Source organism: Rhineura floridana, chromosome 1, assembly GCF_030035675.1.
Source record: "Rhineura floridana isolate rRhiFlo1 chromosome 1, rRhiFlo1.hap2, whole genome shotgun sequence".
Lineage (NCBI taxonomy): Eukaryota > Metazoa > Chordata > Lepidosauria > Squamata > Rhineuridae > Rhineura > Rhineura floridana.
In genome coordinates, this window is record NC_084480.1 from 26,764,250 (window position 1) to 26,786,279 (window position 22,030).

The following is a 22,030-nucleotide window of genomic DNA, read 5'->3' on the forward strand; positions in this document are numbered from 1 at the left end:
GCCCACAAGCAGGATCCGAGTGCAAGAACACTCTCCCCTCCTGAGGCTTCCAGCAACTGGTTTTCAGAGCATGCTGCCTCTGACTAGGGTGGCAGAGCATGCTGCCTCTGACTAGGGTGGCAGAGCACAGCCATCACGGCTAGTAGCCATTGATGATAGCCCTGTCCTCCATGAATTTGTCTAATCTTCTTTTAAAGCCATCCAAGCTGGTGGCCATTACTGCATCTTGTGGGAGCAAATTCCATAGTTTAACTATGCGCTGAGTAAAGAAGTACTTCCTTTTGTCTGTCCTGAATCTTCCAACATTCAGCTTCTTTGAATGTCCACGAGTTCTAGTATTATGAGAGAGGGAGAAGAACTTTTCTCTATCCACTTTCTCAATGCCATGCATAATTTTATACACTTCTATCATGTCTCCTCTGACCAGCCTTTTCTCTAAACTAAAAAGCCCCAAATGCTGCAACCTTTCCTCGTAAGGGAGTCGCTCCATCCCCTTGATCATTCTCATTTTCATCGTGCTGTCCACTACAACCCCGAGGTCTCTCTCCTGGTCGGTCACCGCCAGTTCAGACCCCATGAGCGTATATGTGAAATTCAGATTTTTTGCTCCAATATGCATAATTTTACACTTGTTTATATTGAATTGCATTTGCCATTTTTCCGCCCATTCACTCAGTTTGGAGAGGTCTTTTTGGAGCTCTTCGCAATCCCTTTTTGTTTTAACAACCCTGAACAATTTAGTGTCGTCAGCAAACTTGACCACTTCACTGCTCACTCCTAATTCTAGGTCATTAATGAACAAGTTGAAAAGTACAGGTCCCAATACCGATCCTTGAGGGACTCCACTTTCTACAGCCCTCCATTGGGAGAACTGTCCATGTATTCCTACTCTCTGCTTCTTAACCAATTCCTTATCCACAAGAGGACCTCTCCTCTTATTTATTCCATGACTGCTAAGCTTCCTCAGAAGTCTTTGGTGAGGTACCTTGTCAAACGCTTTTTGAAAGTCTAAGTACACTATGCCCACTGGATCACCTCTATCTATATGCTTGTTGACACTCTCAAAGAATTCTAATAGGTTACTGAGACAGGACTTTCCCTTGCAGAAGCCATGCTGGCTCTGCTTCAGCAAGGCTTGTTCTTCTATGTGCTTAGTTAATCTAGCTTTAATAATACTTTCTACCAGTTTTCCAAGGACAGAAGTTAAGCTAACTGGCCTGTAATTTCCGGGATCCCCTCTGGATCCCTTTTTGAATATTGGCGTTACATTTGCCACTTTCCAGTCCTCAGGCATGGAGGAGGACCCGAGGGACAAGTTACATATTTTAGTCAGCCGATCAGCAATTTCACATTTGAGTTCTTTGAGAACTCTCGGGTGGATGCCATCCGGGCCCGGTGATTTGTCAGTTTTTATATTGTCCATTAAGCCTAGAACTTCCTCTCTCGTTACCACTATTTGTCTCAGTTCCTCAGAATCCCTTCCTGCAAATGTTAGTTCAGGTTCAGGGATCTGCCCTATATCTTCCACTGTGAAGACAGATGCAAAGAATTCATTTAGCTTCTCTGCGATCTCCTTATCGTTCTTTAGTACACCTTTGATTCCCTTATCATCCAAGGGTCCAATCGCCTCCCTAGATGGTCTCCTGCTTTGAATGTATTTATAGAATTTTTTGTTGTTGGTTTTTATGTTCTTAGCAATGTGCTCCTCAAATTCTTTTTTAGCATCCCTTATTGTCTTCTTGCATTTCTTTTGCCAGAGTTTGTGTTCTTTTTTATTTTCTTCATTCCGACAAGACTTCCATTTTCTAAAGGAAGACTTTTTGCCTCTAAGAGCTTCCTTGACTTTGCTCGTTAACCATGCTGGCATCTTCTTGGCCCTGGCGGTACCTTTTCTGATCTGCGGTATGCACTCCAGTTGAGCTTCTAATATAGTGTTTTTAAACAACTTCCAAGCATTTTCGAGTGATGTGACCCTCTGGACTTTGTTTTTCAGCTTTCTTTTTACCAATCCCCTCATTTTTGTGAAGTTTCCTCTTTTGAAGTCAAATGTGACCGTGTTGGATTTTCTTGGCAATTGGCCATTTACATGTATGTTTAATTTAATAGCACTGTGGTCACTGCTCCCAATCGGTTCGACAACACCTACATCTCACACCAGGTCCCGGTCCCCACTGAGGATTAAGTCCAGGGTTGCCGTCCCTCTGGTCGGTTCCATGACCAACTGGTCTAGGGAATAGTCATTTAGAATATCTAGAAACTTTGCTTCTTTGTCATAACTGGAACACATATGCGGCCAGTCTATGTCCGGGTAGTTGAAGTCACCCATTACTACCACATTTCCTAGTTTGGATGCTTCCTCAATTTCATATCTCATCTCAAGGTTTCCCTGAGCATTTTGATCAGGGGGACGATAGATCGTTCCCAGTATTAAGTCCCTCCTGGGGCATGGTATCACCACCCACAATGATTCTGTGGAGGAGTCTGCCTCTTTTGGGGTTTCGAGCTTGCTGGATTCAATGCCTTCTTCCACGTATAGAGCGACTCCACCACCAATACGTCCTTCCCTGTCCTTCCGATATAGTTTATATCCAGGGATAACCGTATCCCACTGGTTTTCTCCATTCCACCAGGTCTCTGTTATGCTCACTATATCAATGCTCTCCTCTAAGACCAAGCACTCCAGTTCTCCCAACTTGGTTCAGAGGCTCCTAGCATTAGCGTACAGGCACTTGTAAGCAGTGTCTCTCTTCAAGTGTCTTTGGCACTTGTGGTTTGGCCTGTGGTAATTTTGCTCTTCTGAATTCTATCTTCTGAAGTTATATCCTGTGCCCCTTCTCTCACAATGCCTACTTCTACGCCTACCCCTTTTAAAATTTCATCATTTCTTTGGTTTTTATCCCAGGGGGGAGGTTTATTCCAAACCGGACCTTCCTCAGTTCCTGTCGGGTTCCCCCCCTCAGTCAGTTTAAAAGCTGCTCTGCTACCTTTTTAATTTTAAGTGCCAACAGTCTGGTTCCATTCTGGTTCAAGTGGAGCCCATCCCTTTTGTACAGGCCCGGCTTGTCCCAAAATGTTCCCCAGTGCCTAACAAATCCAAACCCTTCCACCCAACACCATCGTCTCATCCACGCATTGAGACTGCAAAGCTGGGCCTGTCTGGCTGGTCCTGCGCGTGGAACCGGTAGCATTTCAGAGAAAGCCACATTGGAGGTCCTGGCTTTCAGCATCCTACCTAGCAACCTAAATTTCAGCATCCTACCTAGCAACCTAAATTTTGCTTCCAGGACCTCACGGCTGCATTTCCCCATGTTGCTGGTGCCAACGTGCACCATGACCACTGACTCCTTCCCAGCACTGTCTACCAAACTATCTAAACGACGGGCGATATCCGCAACCTTCGCACCAGGCAGGCAAAACACCTTGCGGTCTACAAGCCCATCACACACCCCACTGTCTATGTTCCTAATGATCGAATCACCCACTACAAGGATCCCTCCACCCCCTGGAGATATATCCTCGGGAAATTGTTCAAAAGCAACATGATATGGTGCCACAGGAAATGGAAATGATGCAACGTTGGATAAAATCAGAGGGGAGGTGGTGGGAGAGAGAAGTGACTCTCTACTATGTACACATCAACTGGATACTTTTGGACTGGTGCCCAACCCAAACAAGGAAAATGGCCAATGGCCCAAGATACCAAACAAAGCAAAAAAGCTGTATTTTGAGTGCCCTTCCAGTATTTTTTCTGCTAGTTTGGTTTTTTTTTAAAATGTCACGTTTAGATGTGTGTAAATCTGAGTAAGGTTTATAAAAGTAAATAATTGCACTTTTAAGCAGTGCATTCTGTTTCTTATATAAGTTTAATGACAGGCACCTAATCCTCCTGTCAAACTCTGGCTTGCACTTATACAATAAGACTTGTTAAACTAAAAAACAGGTAATCACATTTTTTTTAAAAAAAGATATTTTCTCTTACTCATCCAGCTTGGTAAATTTTCCCTCCAATGTTTTCATCAATGGATCTTCCTGTGGAGATTTAACATCTGATAAGGAGAGCTGCTGTAATTTATAAAGAAATATTTAAGTGCATGTGAACATGTTATCATATAATTGCTTTTATAGAAATCTCTTATTTAAACCAAGCTAGTATTTATCTATTCTATTTACACCCTGTTTTTCAGCTGAACCGCAATCAGTATTCTATTGATTTCATATATATGTACAGGTCTGTGATCCTTGCTATATGATGCATTCATAACCATGAGACTCTTAGCTTTCTTTAAAACATAGCTTATAGCTCTCATTTTGCAGGTAAGACTCAAATTAAACCCTGCTTCTTCTCTTGTAACCCGAAGAATGCCAATTTTCCACTTATCACATGAATATCCTTTGAGAAGTTCTAAATTGTACACGTCTGCCTGCTTTCCTGATAAGGGAGTGGATCAGCCCAAGGAGAAAAGCTAAGGAATGAGTCTAAATTTCACTCTCTTAGCTGTATGCTTCTCATGACTACTATCCCTGAAGCCTGGACCAAGTACTGTGTGAAATCAAAAGACGTATTTGCCATGACCCAAATCAGCATGTTGAGCTCCCCTTTCAGGTGTTTATTTTCCTGATGGACATCTGCCATCAAGCTTTTTGTCCAAAGCATAGACATTTGAGGGAGCTGCCTCTGACCTATTGGCAAATTCCTTCTGAGATCCAAATAGTTTTTCCTACTCCTTGGGGGCTCATTTGTACTCATAGCATCTACAGTCCTGAAGTCAGAACTTCCACTGGTCATTCAGAATTTGCACTAGGAAGGAGTATGCTGGTTTTTTCCCCCCCAAGTCTTGAAATGAGCAGGATTCTCCCTTCTCCAGATCTGATGGTAGGAGATAATTGACCCTGTGATTTTATGCAATGCTCCTTTCTTGTCATCCTCAGCCTAAAAGGTTACTGCCAGTGTGAGCAATCCTCCAAGTTGCTCAGGAGATCACATTAGATAGTAAATGCGTATTCTGTCTAGGGGGCAAGTGCCTGGGCTGCCCAACTCCCTCTCTTTGCTTGACCAGCTGTGTTATGCTAGGCCAGCTTCAGACTTGCAACATTTTATTTGCCCTCTTTGTGAGGTCTTAAAATGGGACAGACTGGGAGAAAAACTTTGCATATTTATAGTTTGTTTGGGGGTAGCAATGGGAAAAAGTCAAATCCCCAATTCCTTAGGGACATAGACTCCACCAATTTCAGATCACTATCTTTTAAAAATTAATATTTTCATAAAAATAAACATTGAGAGCATTTCAAAGCTGTTGAAAAAAGTTTACAAGGTTTTTGATCTCCAAGAATGGAAAGTAGTACTTGCTAAAAAAAATCCCCAAGGAGGAAAAAAAAAGTTTTTGGAAGTATTTTGTATATACACACTCAACAGAATGGGTGTGTGCGCACACACATTTAAATGCAGATAATTTACTTATTGTTGTGGTAACTTGCCTCTTTTTTCCATAGTACTGATTTAATGCTGACAGAAATTGTAGGACTCCCAGAAGCTTCAAATGGATCTTCACAGTGCTCTTTAAAATAAAAGGTACATAATTAATAAGAGAAACTGAATTACTAAGAAGACATTCCAGTCCCTTGCAATTCATCCCTTCCTCACTGCTGATCCCCCCTCTGCTGCTAACACCTCTGCTGCAAGGCAGATGACAGACTGTCTCCTAAAAGTGTGTACATTCTAAAGCCAGTGGCTCTTAAAACTTTGACATTTGGGTCCTGCATCAAACTACTGCAGGGTGTTCTCATCTCCTAAGAAGAGCACTCTTGTTGTTCATGGCACCATATGGCCTGGAGCAGAAGCCTGGTAGTGGTGTCCTGGCCTTGGCAGGGGATGAGTTTCAGGAGTGGGTAAGGGATTCCCTTTTTTAATTTCCAACCCTCCCAGGCCTTCCACTCAAACCTAAATATTTTATAGCTAATGGGAGCTGGGGCACACATTTTGGAAATGACACTAATCCCCCCCCACCAGCTTACTTACTTATAAGCTGTCAAGGGCTTCAGGCAGGCCAGTTCTCTCTCTTCTTCTGGCCTCTATTTTCCTTTTCCCCACCTTCCTTTTAACTGACACATGAACTTAGTCACAGTGCACTCGGACTTGGTTTCTTTATTTAATCACCCTTGTCACCCCTCTCTCTGTGTAGGCTCAACTGCCATCAGCATTCTGTTACCTTCATGTCAGGTAGTTTTATGGTGTTTTAAAATTTCTTGCAGCATATGTTAGAAGATCTTCGAAAGACTTCCAAATCAAACTCAGCTACTGTATTTGCCCCCTGTGGCCATAACTTTATACATGCATATGGGAGAAGGATACGAACAGCCAAAGATTTCTTTGAAGTTCTCTTGCTGCTGCTCATGGAGCTGAAAAGTAAAGCTGCTTTCTAGTTAAAATTCTAAAATGTAACTTGAAAAGTGTATTGCTTTGTCAGCATATTTAAGAAACATCAAAGAAATCTCCAGCTTCTTCACAATTTTTATAACGGTCGCAAGGATCATCCGAAAGTGTGGCGAGATACACTGTTTAAGAACTGGCTTAGCCTTAGGTGCATCTGTCTCCAACATTATTGACTTCTAAGAGGAATTTGAAAACACTCCTGTTTACCCTGGCATATGATGGATGAAGGAGACTGTACCAGGCAACACAGATATCACTGAACAGAATGTTTTTATTTGCAATTGTTTTTAGAATGTTTTATCTGTAGCTTTTTAAAAAATCTTTTAACAAACTGTTTTTAAGCTTTTCGTTGTTTTTAGAGTGCTTTTTTGTTGTTGTTAAATTGTTTTGTTTGCCACTCTGGGCTTCTTTGGAAGGAAGGGTGGGATATAAATGTAATAAATAATAATAATAAATAATATGGATAAAAATAAACGAGGAGAGGCTGTATATTAAGAGTACAACTTCTGGAGAAAATGTAGGTTTTTGTGTTATTCTAGTAGTCATCCCAGTTTAAACAGATAAATAGGTCTTTGGTACAGGAAGCCATTCTATTCAATTTCCCTGCGCAAAAAGGCACTTTAATTTCATGTATATGGATTCCTGTAGAGCAAGTGGAGATTAACTTTAATTAATTTAGATTTAACCAACCTTCATTTTCGGATATCACATCACCTTCATTTGGTATAGAACATCCCATTTCTTCTGTCAGACCTTCATCAAAATCTGTTCCTTCAATTTCTACGCTATGTGTCACAGAATGACCCTTGAAATTAATTTCTTTCTTCTCAGACTGCTTTTCATGCAAGGTTCTATACATGGGGAAAGACACAAAAACTGAAGACTTCAAATTGTAGCCAGCATTTCTCCGCATCATTTCCCAGCTTCCTGGTATATAAAGCTCTTTCACAAAAGTGAATATTTATTACCCTGGAACACTTTCAAAAGGTTCACCATAGGACAGCCCATCTTGGATATCAACTGGGGTCCCAATGGATGGAGAATAGCCTGTATCCGCACTGCCATCTTTCTCTAATTTGAATCCAATAGCCGAAGTATTTGCATCCTGTTTGTGTGGTATCTAAAAAAAAAGAAAAAAAGAACACATACAGTTTATATGTTGAAACATGTCTAGGAAAAAGTATTTCATCACTGATACAATATTGCCCCATAATCTCTCAGTATATATTAATGCACTGATCCAGTAAGGGACATTTGCCTGCATGAGGAAGATGCTAAGCATGCAACCAATGTGGATCCACATTATGATGTTTTTAGGTCCACTGAATTGCATATGGATTTTCAATATGGATCCCCATCTGTGGCATTAACACTGGAGCACAACCTGCTGTATGCTATTAGATCTGGACTCAGTTTGAAATTTATGCCCATCTTTAGTCCTAGGAGCATCTTTAATTTGAAGTTTGACAGATTTGCCTCAAATAAATTATTTAATTAGCCCGTATCTTAAATATCATCTTCCATTCTAAAAGTTTTGTTGTTCTTACAAGGCTTTGCTCTATTCAGTTATTAAATTTCTCAAATTAGATGCAAATGAGTACAATTTTCATATAGTATGGTTCTTAGATACATCAGAAAGATTGCATGCCCAAACCATTAAATAAATACCATAGCCCTAGTATTTCTCACTCAGGTCTTCAAGGCAGTCTAAATGCATAACAGAAACAACTTCTGTGTTCATGGAATGTTTGTTATTTCCTAGCAACTGCACTATAGGAAGTTACTTAACATTCTAAACACTCAGCCAGCATGAAAACATACAAACAATCGACAACAAAGAATATATGGCAGCATTTGCTACAAGCATTTTGAATTATATTTCCACACTCAAGCAAACCCATCTTCAGTACATTTAAAAAGTCTCTTTTGAAAGTCAGAAAGAAATATGTCATTATCTTGAACCCTACAGTATTGTCATGGTCCTAGCCCAACTGGTGGCTCCACTTTCCTTTTTTTTTTTAAATAAGGGAAAGAGGCAGATTTTACTTCAGCCACCTTAGCAGAATCCTGGCATCCATTCCTTGAATTCATTTGCTTCACAACTTCACAAATTTCATTCAGCATGAAGGGCAGGATAGTGTTACTTATGGGATACAAAAGTGAAATCCAGGAATCAGGCTTTGCTTTTTCTATCAGACTATTTAAGGGTGTCTACATCCTAACCTGGGTAGGGCAAAACAAATGATGGCCCCAAAGATTGTAGTAGAGTGTAATATAGAGCCTCTCTATGATACAGTTGTGAACAGCCTTTTTTTTTTTAAGTGGTATAGAAGTGTTTTAAATAAATAAATAACCATCTTCATTTGAGAGCAAGAGTTCCAGCAGGATATATTTCAAATTCTGGGACCCCATGTTATAAATCGTTCTCTTGTACATTTTCCAGTCCCATCTCACTCAAAAATATTCAATCACAAAATGATTATTTGCTCCCTGCTCATCTCCTAACTTAGGGAGCAATCCAAGTTGAGTTTACACGGGGCTAGGGGAAGCTGGATGTGGTAGACCTCCAGCTGAGCTGGCAGGCTCCTGGAGCGACTGGACTCCACCAGCAGAAGCCCGTCATAGCTGCGCTGCGGTGGCGCCAGGAGCCTGCTGGCACTGCCAGGGATCCGCCAGGAACAGCCAGTCTGGCAGACAGAGAGCTGGCGGAAGCCATAGGTAGCCCTGAAAATGGGGCATTCTGGGGTCATGGCTGGGGAGGAGCCGTGGGGCACTTACATAGCATCCAAGTCCCTCTCGGAGCACTCCTGCAGGTCCCAATCCGGCCTGAGGCTCCGCTGGCAAAAAAGCCGGTGCAGTAAAATTATTCTAATGGTGATCTACAGGGAGTGCTGACTCTCTGGTAGGCTTGTTCATAGAAGCTGCCAATAGAGCCTGCGTTCAGCCTGGTCGGCGGCTCCCAAGTAGCAAGTAGATGCCGCAGAGCTTTCTGCCACCTCCTCCTCTGTTGGCCCCCCACCACTCCATTGGCTACCCCTGAGTTTGATTGCTTTGTTAGTATAAGAGCCTTTTAAAAGGAGGAAGGGGAAAAGCTCTATAACAACCAGGGACCAAACAGGAGGATATGCTGTCCTCTGGTATTTTTCTCTTGAGGCATGTGTTATCTTGTGACACGCTCCCAAGGTGGTAACATATAAGGGACATTATACATAATGTCAATATAGCCATATTTCTCACATACGTGGCAAGAACTAAGCAGACTAATTGCTGCAAGTAGCTGCCTATTATAAAAAATAAGGGAAATCAGACAGTTTGATCCTACTTGTAAATGGGTTTTCTTTGTACATGTCATGATGACATCAGGTGGGAGTTGAGTTCCCCTTAGGGGTTGAAGGCAGAATCACTGTTCAATTTTGCAGAACCTTCTGGCGTTTCGTAGCTCTCTCAGCTCAATTCAATAACAAGCCAGAAAAGGGGGTTGGATTGCACAGAACAGCGATAGCAAACACAAAATACAAAAATGATAAGAGACTCTCTGTGCACAGAACTGGCCAAAAAAAACCCCCTAGAACCTGAAAAAACTAGAGAGAACCAAGTCTGCAGATAGGCAGTTCCAAAATAACAACAACAAAAGACCAGGAAGACACCCTGATGTTGTCATTAAATGCATGAAGACCTATTCACAGGTAGGACTAGTCTTTTTTCTCACACATGTAGATGACATCAGGTGGAACATACCCAAGCTGGTCCATGTAGGGCAGAAAACAGAAGCAAAAAATGAGAGCTACCTATTATTCTGGAAGCACATGCTGTAAGACTCGCCTCCCAAACATCACCTCAGGTGATGCTTTAATGTCTACTTTGTAGTACTTAATGAATGTATTGGGGCTAGCCCAGATCACCCCCAACAGACCTACTGTAAGGATGCATTTAAGGAAAATGCTGCTGAAGTAGCAGTGGCCCTAGTGGAATGAGCCCAAATCTTGGTTGGCAGGGGCAGATCTAATCAAGTATATATCAACATGATACAAGCCTTGCATCACTGAGCGAAAGTGGAGGATGTAGCTTTCTTACCGAGAGGCAGGAAGGGTGGAAGGACACAAAAAGAGAATCTGATTGACTGAAGGGTTTAGAGCATGAAATACATACTTTCAATGCCCTACACATATCTAAAAAGTGCCAGGCCTGCTCTGAGGGATAGACAGGCAAAGGATAGAAAGTAGGGAGAATCTGCTCTTCTTGACAATGGAAAAGAGAAACAACTTTAGGTAGGAAAGAAGGAACAACTTTATGTAGAAAAGAAGAGTTAGTATGAAGAATTACCTTGTCCTTATGGAACCAGGTAGGTGTTTGGTGACAGAAAAAGCACTGAGTTCCAAAACTCGTCAAGCAGACATGATCGCCACCAAAAACAAAACTTTGAAAAACCAGAAATGTAAAGAAATCAATTCCAGATATTCAAAAGGAGGCTTATGCAGGCTGATAAGAACTTTTTGCAAATTCCAAGTAGGGAAGTGGTGTTATGTCGGAGGTGATGGTAAGGTAGCCCCATGCAGTAAGCAGCTTAGCAAAGACTAAGGTGATTTGCAGGTCCTTTGATGCTTCAGCATGAGAAAGCAAGAGAATTAGGAGGTCGTCTAAGAGTAGACATGTATCTCTTGGAGATGCAAGTGTGCCACCAGGGTAACTACAGTTTTTATGATGATGATGATTTACATTTGTATACCGCCCCATAGCTGAAGCTCTCTGGGTGGTTTACAACAATTAGAAACATTAAAAACAAATATACAAATTTAAAAACACATTTTTAAAAAACAATTTAAAAACACATGCTAAAATGTCTGGGAGAAGAGGAAAATCTTGACCTGGCACTGAAAAGAATGTCCTTGTGGTAGACATGAGTTCGAAGGGCATGGCCGTGCATTAGAAATTATGGCTGTCGAAAAAGATTGTGGGGAAAAGGTGAAATGGAGATAGGACATGGATAATGGAAAGGACCAAGGAATTTCAGAAGAAAATCACCCTGTGCTTTATCGATTACAGCAAAGCCTTTGAGCGTGTAGATCATGAAAAACTATGGAATGCTTTAGAAGAAATGGGGGTGCCACAGCATCTGATTGTCCTGATGCGCAACCTATACTCTGCACAAGAGGCTACTGTCAGGACAGAATATGGAGAAACCGACTGGTTCCCCATCCAAAAGGGTGTGAGACAGGGGTGTATTTTATCACCCTATTTATTTAATCTGTACGCAGAACATATCATACAGAAAGCAGGATTGGACCAAGACGAAGGAGGTATGAAAATTGGAGGGAGAAATATCAATAATTTAAGATATGCAGATGATACCAACTACTAGCAGAAACCAGTAATGATTTGAAACAAATGCTGATGAAAGTTCAAGAGGAAAGCACAAAAGCAGGACTACAGCTGAACGTCAAGAAGACTAAAGTAATGACAACAGAAGATTTATGTAACTTTACAGTTGACAATGAGGACATTGAACTTGTCAAGGATTATCAATACTTCGGCACAGTCATTAACCAAAATGGATACAATAGTCAAGAAATCAAAAGAAGGCTAGGACTGGAGAGGGCAGCTGTGAGAGAACTAGAAAAGGTCCTCAAATGCAAAGATGTATCACTGAACACTAAAGTCAGGATCATTCAGACCATGGTATTTCCGATCTCTGTGTATGGATGTGAAAGTTGGACAGTGAAAAAAGCAGGTAATAGAAAAAGCAACTCATTTGAAATGTGGTGTTGGGGGAGAGCTTTGTGGACACCATGGACTGCAAAAAAGACAAATAATTGGGTGTTAGGACAAATTAAACCAGAACTGTCACTAGAAGCTAAAATGATGAAACTGAGGTTATTGTATTTGGACACATCATGAGAAGACATGATTCACTAGAAAAGACAGTAAGAACATAAGAAGAGCCTGCTGGATCAGGCCAGTGGCACATCTAGTCCAGCATCCTGTTCTCACAGTGGCCAACCAGGTGCCTGGGGAAAGCCCGCAAGCAGGACCCGAGTGCAAGAACACTCTCCCCTCCTGAGGTTTCCGGCAACTGGTTTTCAGAAACATACTGCCTCTGACTAGGGTGGCAGAGCACAGCCATCATAGTTTAACTATGCGCTGAGTCAAGAAGTACTTCCTTTTGTCTGTCCTGAATCTTCCAACATTCAGCTTCTTTGAATGTCCACGAGTTCTAGTATTATGAGAGAGGGAGAAGAACTTTTCTCTATCCACTTTCTCAATGCCATGCATAATTTTATACACTTCTATCATGTCTCCTCTGACCCGCCTTTTCTCTAAACTAAAAAGCCCCAAATGCTGCAACCTTTCCTCGTAAGGGAGTTGCTCCATCCCCTTGATCATTCTGGTTGCCCTCTTCTGAACCTTTTCCAACTCTAGAATATCCTTTTTGAGATGAGGCGACCAGAACTGCACACAGTATTCCAAATGCGGCCGCACCATAGATTTATACAACGGCATTATGATCTCGGCTGTTTTATTTTCAATACCTTTCCTAATTATCCCTAGCATGGAATATGCCTTTCTGCCGCACACTGGGTCGACATTTTCATCGTGCTGTCCACTACAACCCCGAGGTCTCTCTCCTGGTCGGTCACCATGAGTTCTGACCCCATGAGCGTATATGTGAAATTCAGATTTTTTGCTCCAATATGCATTATTTTACACTTGTTTATATTGAATTGCATTTGCCATTTTCCGCCCATTCACTCAGTTTGGAGAGGTCTTCTTGGAGCTCTTCGCAATCCCTTTTTGTTTTAACAACCCTGAACAATTTAGTGTCGTCAGCAAACTTGGCCACTTCACTGCTCACTCCTAATTCTAGGTCATTAATGAACAAGTTGAAAAGTACAGGTCCCAATACCGATCCTTGAGGGACTCCACTTTCTACAGCCCTCCATTGGGAGAACTGTCCATGTATTCCTACTCTCTGCTTCTTAACCAATTCCTTATCCACAAGAGGACCTCTCCTCTTATTTATTCCATGACTGCTAAGCTTCCTCAGAAGTCTTTGGTGAGGTACCTTGTCAAACGCTTTTTGAAAGTCTAAGTACACTATGTCCACTGGATCACCTCTATCTATATACTTGTTGACACTCTCAAAGAATTCTAATAGGTTACTGAGACAGGACTTTCCCTTGCAGAAGCCATGCTGGGAAAAACAGAAGGGAGTAGAAAAAGAGGAAGGCCAAACAAGAGATGGATTGATTCCATCAAGGAAGCCACAGACCTGAACTTACAAGATCTGAACAGGGTGGTTCGTGACAGATGCTATTGGAGGTCGCTGTTTCATAGGGTCGCCATAAGTCACAGTCGACTTGGAGGCACATAACAACAAATCAACTGAAGACAGAAAATCCTTGAGATGCAGGACCTCCTTGATCAAAACTAGAGACACCACCATGAACTCGCAATAGGCAATAAATTGATTGAGGTGTTGCAAATTCAGGTCCACCAGGACAGGGCTGTTGAATTTGGGCACTGAGAAGAACAAGGAATGGTTGCAATAGAAGAGTTCCCTTGGAGCGACTGGTTCCACGGCTATTACATCCGGATGACATATTGCCTGTTGGACTTTGTTCTTCTTCTCTGGGTTGGCAGAGAATGGGGATGGGTTGAATGTGTGAGGGTATGTCATAAATTCCAGATGCAGACCCTGCCTGAGTCTCCAGGACCTAGTGGTCCAAAATGATGGACTGCCACCTGTCAGAAAAGTTTTGAAGATGATATCCTTCCAACAGAGACATGGCACAAAACTGGTGCTTGGAGGATTTGGACTAAGAGGAGGCGATGTACTTATCCTGAAGTTGTTGCTCGTCCTCCTAGATCTCTCAGCGGCTTTCGATACCGTTGACCACGGTATCCTGTTGGATCGCCTAGGGGGATTAGGAATAGGGGGCACTGTTTTACAGTGGTTCCATTCCTATCTCTCAGATAGGCACCAACGGGTAGCTTTGGGAGATGAGGTATCAGACCCTTGGCCTCTTAATTGTGGGGTGCCACAGGGCTCTATCCTCTCTCCCATGCTGTTTAACATCTATGTGAAACCGCTGGGGGCCATCATCAGGAGTTTTGGGCTGAAGTGTCACCAACATGCGGATGACACTCAGCTCTATCTCTCATTTAAGTCCTCACCAGAGTTGGCTGTGGATACCATGTCCAAGTGCCTGGAATCCGTAAGTGGATGGATGGGAGAGAACAGGCTGAAGCTGAATCCTGACAAGACCGAGGAGTTGCTTGTGGGAGACAGAGGAAGGCTGGGTATTACGGACCTGATGCTTAATGGGGTGAGATTACCCCTGAAGGACCAGGTCCGCAGCCTCGGGGTCATTCTTGACTCCAGGCTGTCCATGGAGGCTCAGGTCTCGGCGGTGAGTCGGGTAGCTTGGTATCAGTTACATCTACCTTCCTGTTACCCTACCTTCCTGTTCATCTGCTCCCACGAGTGATACATGCCCTGGTCTCCTCTCGCTTAGACTACTGTAATGCGCTCTATGTGGGGTTACCCTTGAACACGGTCCGGAAGTTACAGCTGGTACAGAATGCGGCGGCACGCTTGATTAAGCACAGCCATCGCCGTGACCATATCACGCCAGTGTTAATAGATCTTCACTGGTTACCAGTTGTTTACCGGGCCCAATTCAAGGTGTTGGTGCTGACCTTTAAAACCCTATACGGTTTCGGCCCAGTCTATCTGAAGGAGCGCCTACAGAATCACCAATTATGCCGCCTGACAAGATCAGCCTCACAAGACCTTCTCTCGGCCCCACCGGTTAAAACAGCTAGGCTGGTGCGGACCAGAGAGAGGGCATTTTCGATTGTGGCCCCCACCCTCTGGAATTCCCTTCCTTTTGATCTCCGACATGCTCCCTCCCTGATGGGTTTTCGCCAAGCCTTAAAAACCTGGCTATTCAGGCGGGCCTATGGGATTGGGGAGGATTAATTTTATAAGGTTTTAAATAGAAATTGGTTTTAAATTGATTATGATTGTGTTTGCTTGTATTTTATTTTGTATTATGTACTGCTCTCTATTATTGTAAGTCGCCTAGAGTGTCCACTAACCTGGACAGATAGGCGACCAACAAATAAAATTTAATATTATTATTATTATTATTGCTGTCCCCTACATCCAAAGTGGGACCTGTTCCAGAAGGGATGGGAGATCTGAACATCTCTGCTCCTCCCCGAGGGCTTAAATGGATGAAAGGATTGAAAGGGCTGGTAGACACGAAGGGTTCTGCAAAAGGAACGATTGTTGTCCTGTCTCTGACTAGAAGGCATAGTTTTCTTCTTGCTTTTAGACTCAACCAGTACTTCCTGCAGACCAGTCGCCAAAACGTTTTCATCCCATACAGGGTTCTTTTGCCGAGTGTACCTCTGTGTCGGCATCCCAATGGCAAAGTTGAAAAGTTATCAGCTGTCAGGTGTGAGCTGAAAACTGAGCTGTATCCAGCTGGTTTTATTTATTTATTTATTAGTCGCCCATCTGGCTGGCTGTCCAGCCACTCTGGGCGACGTACAACATAGGCATACAATACGTAGGCATTAAAAATCTAAAAACAATGAGGATAAAACCTAGCCCACCCCAAAAGCCTGCCTGAAGAGCCAGGTCTTCAAGGCCTGGCAGAAGCTCATCATAGAAGGAGCATGGCGGAGATCATTTGGGAGGGAGTTCCACAGAGTGGGGGCCACAATTGAAAAAGCCCTCTCTCTAGTCCTCACCAGTTTGGGTGTTTTGACTGATGGGATGGAGAGAAGGTCTTTTGAGGCTGATCTTGTTGGGCAGCATAGCTGATGATGCTGGAGGCGCTCCTTTAGATAGACTTGAGATAGATTTACTTGGGACTGCTGACTTTTGCTTTCTTTTCTCCATTGCTGCAGTGTGTGACCAGGTGCAGATAGGAAATCCAGCTTAGAACGCAGAGTAGGCAAACAAAATGGTGGGCGCTCACTGAGTGCTTAAGAGGAATGAAGCGGGAGGGGGGGCTTCAGAAGTAACAAAGAGCCACATATTAAGTCCTCTTTAGAAAGGAAGACAGACAGAAGCAAAAATCCAAATGGAGACAGAAAAGTTTTGTATGTTTGTTTTTGCTTTTTGTATTTAAGGAGAAAAGAGAAAGAGCAGGAATAAGCAGGGACTGCAAATAAAAAGAAATCCTGAAACTATGGAGACTAAGCACTACACAAAGGAGATAGGCAATAGTACTAACAACAAAGAGAGAAAGACATGAGAAAAAAGAGGTTTAATCGGCCTGAGCTGCAGAGTAAGGTAGAGAGCTCACAAGCAAACCACCACTTCAGGCAAAAGCAGAATTGAACTGAGCTGAGAGCGCTATGGAACTCCAGAAGGTTCTGCAAAACTGAACAGCAACTCTGCCTTCCAACACTGGATCAGCTCCATTCCCACCTGGTGTAATCTATAGCGCTGTTCTTTAAGCTTGGGTCCCTATATGCTGACGGACTACAACTAGGGCTGTGGAGTCGGAAGCAATTTTGGGTGGAGGTGGAGTCAGTAGAAATGTACTGACTCTGACTTCAAAATAAAATTAATATTTTAATTTTAATATTAATTTATTAATATTAATACATTAATATACATTTGCCATTTATGAAGGAGTCGGACAGTAGAAAAAGAGGAGTCGGAGTTGGACAGTAGAAAAATAGAGGAGTTGGAGTCGAAGGTTTGACATACCGACTCCACAGCCCTGACTACAACTCTCATCAGCCAGCTTAGCCAATGGCCAAGGATGATGGGACTTGTAGTCCAGCATCAGGAGGCCCAAGTTTGAAGAACAGTGATCTACATGCACGAGAGAAAAGAGAATCAGCTGTCAAGTTGTCATGGGATCAGATGGAAGTGTGGATTCTGAAATGGACTCATGTCCAAATCACTTTCCAGGAGATGCAGGCCTAATATATCTGCTTCTGAAGTCACATTTGCTGAATTCCTTCCCCATCCTCTCAGTAGTAAGTCCAGCTGAGTTGAATTTGGTTTACTCCCAAATAAGTATGACTAGGTTTGCAGTCTAAGTATGGTATCATGTGGAACACACAATCACACTACTTTACAGAGGCTTACAAAGTGCTTGGTTTCCTAATACATACAAAGAGTTGGGGACATGCCTGAGAGACTATATGCATTGTAGTCAACAATGGATAACTATTATTGGGATTCCTACATTCTGGGGAAGTTACAACATGATATAGAATGCAAAGTTTGCTGAGCCAAGCATCTGAAGTTAGGAAATATTCACTCTAAAGTTGTGGTCTTTCTGTATGCATCTTTTTCTTTGAATTTTGATGCACACTCTTGCTTACCCAAAGACATACCTTTTGGTCTTGTGATTCATTGCTGTAATATTGTTCTAAAAGCCACAATGATGCAAGTATCGCAGATGCAGATGTTTTTACATGTATCATTGGTCGACATTCCTGAAACAGCTTTGTTGAGATAGAATCATAAAGCAATCTCCTATCAGACCATCTGATCATCCATTCAAGCAACCGAGCTACGTTGTTAAATTTAAAGTTCATGTCTGGAGTTGGTTCCTCTCTTTGTATAACATCATTCATCTGAACAGCTTTGTAGATATATTTATGAACTGGAGCTTTTTTGGGGAAAGACGTTTGTTCAGACAAACGCTGAGTTAATACTGGTATAAGTGTTTTTGCTTTATTGGAATCTTGTGTACCATAAATTGACTGCTGGCTTAGACCAAACAGTCCTCTTCTTACAGCTAGTCTCATCACTGAGTCATTGACAGAAGTCTTAGGCACTGTTTGTTTATTAGAAACTTTTTTCTTTTCATCACACAAAGGAGCTAGTTTAGAATCATTGGACTCAAAAACAAGGGTGTAGCAAGAACCAGCCTTAAAAAAATATTGGCCTTTAGTTCTGATCTTTCGACGTTTCAGTGTTGTATGAACATCAAAAAGGAGAGAGTTGAGTTCATGTTCCCTAAGGACCACTGAAAAGCTCATCAGAAAAGGAATCCTAGAGTCTTTACGAGCGATGAGATCTCTTTCAAGCATGTAAGTTAAAAAGAGGTCTAAAAACTTAATGTATTCATCATCATCACGTTCACATTCCCACTCACCAACCAGAGGCAAAACAGACTGGTTGGGAAAGTCTTTATTATTCTCATTTATGACACTTTTCCTTTCCCTGTTGACTTCTTTTAGCTTTTCAGTAGTTCTATCATATCCAGTCAATTCTCCTGCATAGTTGGAAACTTCCCTACAAGAAGGCAAATTACAAGGAGATTAAAAGGGACAATCATCTAACAAACTATTCTTTTTTTCTTCTAAAACAAATTAATTAAACACATAAAAGCAGGTTTTCTGTTTTTGATGTAGGTAAACTTTTAAAAAAAATATATCTAGCTGTTATACAAGTCACCAACATTTTGAGAAAGTGCTGTTGGTGCCAGTCAGAAAATGGCTGATGCGGCGGGGGACACTGCATAACAAAAAATTAGAATACAGCCATTGCTGCTTCCCTTCCTGTCCTACCCCCACAAACCTCAGTCATTGACATCCTGCTGGTCCTCACTGTGGAGATCACACAATATTTATCCCCCACCCCCCAAAAATGCACAATGATGCTGTTGCTGTCTAATAAATATAGGGAGCATTCCCCAGTACTAGCAAAAATATACAAAGTTGCCACATCACACATTCTCCCTCCCTCTCTTTCACACACATAGCACACACTCACTGCACACATACAGACCACACACACACACATTTGTCTGTCTCTCTCACACACATACACTTTGCATATGCACAGCCACACATACACCTCCCCACCTCTCTCTCTCTCTCTGCCAAAGGGCATCTCTCCCTCACAGATCACACACAAAAGCACACCTTCCTCTCTCAGTGCCCACACACAGCACATACACCTCTCCCTCTCTTACAGACCACATTTACATAAATACCTCCCATCCCACTCTCTCTCTCTGCCCATGTCCATGTCTCCCTCAGGCTGCACATGTGCGCACACGCCCCACACATACATCTCTTCCTCTCTCTCTGTCCTAGTGCATCTCTCCCTGCTTTCTCACCAACACACCATAATTGAACACCCCCACACTCATACAGTTAGAAAAGCCCCTCCACGGATGAAGGAAGTGACTGTCATTTCACACCCCCATTCAATAAATAAATAATACAACAACCAACCCCCTCCCCACAAAAAATATGCGGGCCAACAACCTAGTGCCCATGGGTACTGGGTTGGTGATTCCTGCACTATTACTTAGGCTCCTAGATTTAAATACTCCTGCATAAATTATAGCTCTTAAACTGTTAACTCCACATGGAACCAAAATTGTAAATTAAAACTGAAAGAAATGGTATGCCTTATTATGATCATTTCGTGACATGGTTATAAAATATAACATGTTTCTGGTAGAGAAACTACTTTCTTCTATCAGTGGAGACTGATCCTAGACTCACTAGTGATGTGGTACTTTCACCTTGCTGAGTTTCCACATAGTCCTCAGGCACTGTTGGAGCCACAGAACCATAACTGCAAGTTGTTACCCAATGCACACTTACCTGGGAGTAAGCCACACTGAACTCAGTGGAACTTATTTCCAAGTAAAAACACATAGGATAACACCATTAAGAGTCAAATTCATTTTTTCCAGAAACAAGGTGGCTGCTCAGTGTTAACCTACTACAAGGGGTTGGAAGGTGGAATGAACTATATTTAGTAATATTATAAGCTCATACTTGTGATGTTCTTGCATCTGAGAAGGAACATGTTTTCTTGTTTCTTCCTTTAGCAAAGCGTCAGATAGTGAGTCTGCTGTTTCAGCATCACTGTAAACCTGAGGGTTTCCCATATCTGAAATTGTGCTTCTGCTTAGACTAGTCCCCAAAGAAAATCTATCATAGCAGTAAGCTCCAGGATCTGGTGGCTCTTCTTCTGGTGGCTCCCAGATGCTTCTTTGATGGGGCCCTATGTTCCTTATCACACGCTTTAATGTTTTTAAATTCACTTTGTGAGCAGCCTGCATAACAACAGACATCATTTCTTCACTGTTGGGACCTAACCAAAAAGATACAAGATTTATTACTGCTATTACTATAGAAACTACAGTACATGTAAAGTAAATACATACATAGAAAATGACTTTCAATTTATATTTGTTTGCTTATTCATTTGCTTAATTTATATACCGCTTCGTATTTCAACAGAAACCTCCAAGCGATTTACAAATCCCAACGAAAAGGAATTAATGCAAGAATCAAGATAAGAAATAGAATACAAATCCCACTTTCAAAACCAAACAATGCTAGTACTGCTAGGGGCAATAATAAAAGTCCACGTTTTACATCATCCTTTGAACAAGAATCTATAATCAGTTTCTCTACCACCACCTTGTTGCAACAATTTTGAATAAGTTTGTCACCTTATCTTCGATGCAGAGGCTACAACTTGGATCATGCATTTATACTTGCACTTTCCAAGGAAAGTTTTTTGGTTTGGTTGTTAGTTTTAAGAAAAATGCTGTTAAGTTAGTTGTTCATTTTGTTTTTTTCAGACCCGTGAATGGTACCTTTGACTAAGTTGTGTCTAAGTCGCTGATGCAGAGCATTATATTTATCCCTTAATGGGACTCTTACATCTTCAGAGTTAGGAAATGCTTTCACCAAAATTTCTGCCACCTGTACAAAAAACAATGTCAAGATCATTTTAAGCGAATTAGCAAAGCTTCCAGAAATATCTGTACACAATTATAAACATGAAAAAGAAAATATTGATATAGAAAGCTAAATTCTGTAATCCCCTATAGCTTCTGACCCAGGTAATATTACCTTTTTGGTTGGTGGCAATTCTCCAGTAAGGCTCAAAATGATATCCTGGAGAAGTTCTTCAACATTCAGGAACCTAGCAAAAGGGAGCATTCGGCAAGCCCACTCCAGTGCATTGAGCGCATGTTCAACTATACAGGCATCAAATTCAGTCATGGATTCCTTAAAAAAAAGAACACCAAATAACTGGTCTACAAATCTCCAACTATCTGTGATGGCAGCAGACCCATTTGTTTAAACTTAAGGCACGCACCAATAACATATAACCGTGGGACTGTTCCAATATCCCATTGGCGCAACACACGTAGCAGGGCATACTCTAGATTTGGTTTTTGCAACTGGACATGAAGATGGTGATCTGAATGTGGGGGCCTTACATCAGTCCCTCTGTCATGGACAGATCACTGCTTGCTGAAATTTACGACTTACAGCAGGTTTTACCCTATGCAAGGGTGGGGGACCTATTAAGTTGGTCCGCCCCCAGAGACTAATGGATCTGGATGGTTTCCAAAGGGCTCTGGGGAATTTTCCGGCTGATAGGGCTGGCGCTCCTGTCAAAACCCTGGTTGAACTGTGGAATACAGAAATGACCCGGGCAGTTCACACGATTGCTCCTGAGTGCCCTCTCCTGTGTAGAGCTCGTATGGCTCCATAGTATAACCCCTGAGCTGAGAGCGATGAAACAATATAGGAGACGGCTTGAGTACAGATGGAGACAAACTCCTAGTGGATGCAATT

The 22,030-nt window shown here is 42.1% G+C and overlaps 1 protein-coding gene across 1 annotated transcript in view; it reads right to left on the reverse strand.

Annotated features, from left to right (window-relative positions):
• The window catches only part of CPLANE1 (ciliogenesis and planar polarity effector complex subunit 1), a 132,938-nt gene that overhangs the window by 81,773 nt on the left and 29,135 nt on the right, over nt 1-22,030 (reverse strand). Inside the window, exons 8-15 of the mRNA XM_061608417.1 lie at nt 21,296-21,454; nt 21,037-21,145; nt 20,207-20,525; nt 17,798-18,704; nt 7,399-7,550; nt 7,121-7,281; nt 5,476-5,555; nt 3,980-4,062 (exon numbers count right to left, since the gene is read on the reverse strand). Of these exons, the coding sequence (XP_061464401.1) occupies nt 3,980-4,062; nt 5,476-5,555; nt 7,121-7,281; nt 7,399-7,550; nt 17,798-18,704; nt 20,207-20,525; nt 21,037-21,145; nt 21,296-21,454 (1,970 nt within the window). The remainder of the gene's footprint in view (nt 1-3,979; nt 4,063-5,475; nt 5,556-7,120; nt 7,282-7,398; nt 7,551-17,797; nt 18,705-20,206; nt 20,526-21,036; nt 21,146-21,295; nt 21,455-22,030) is intronic.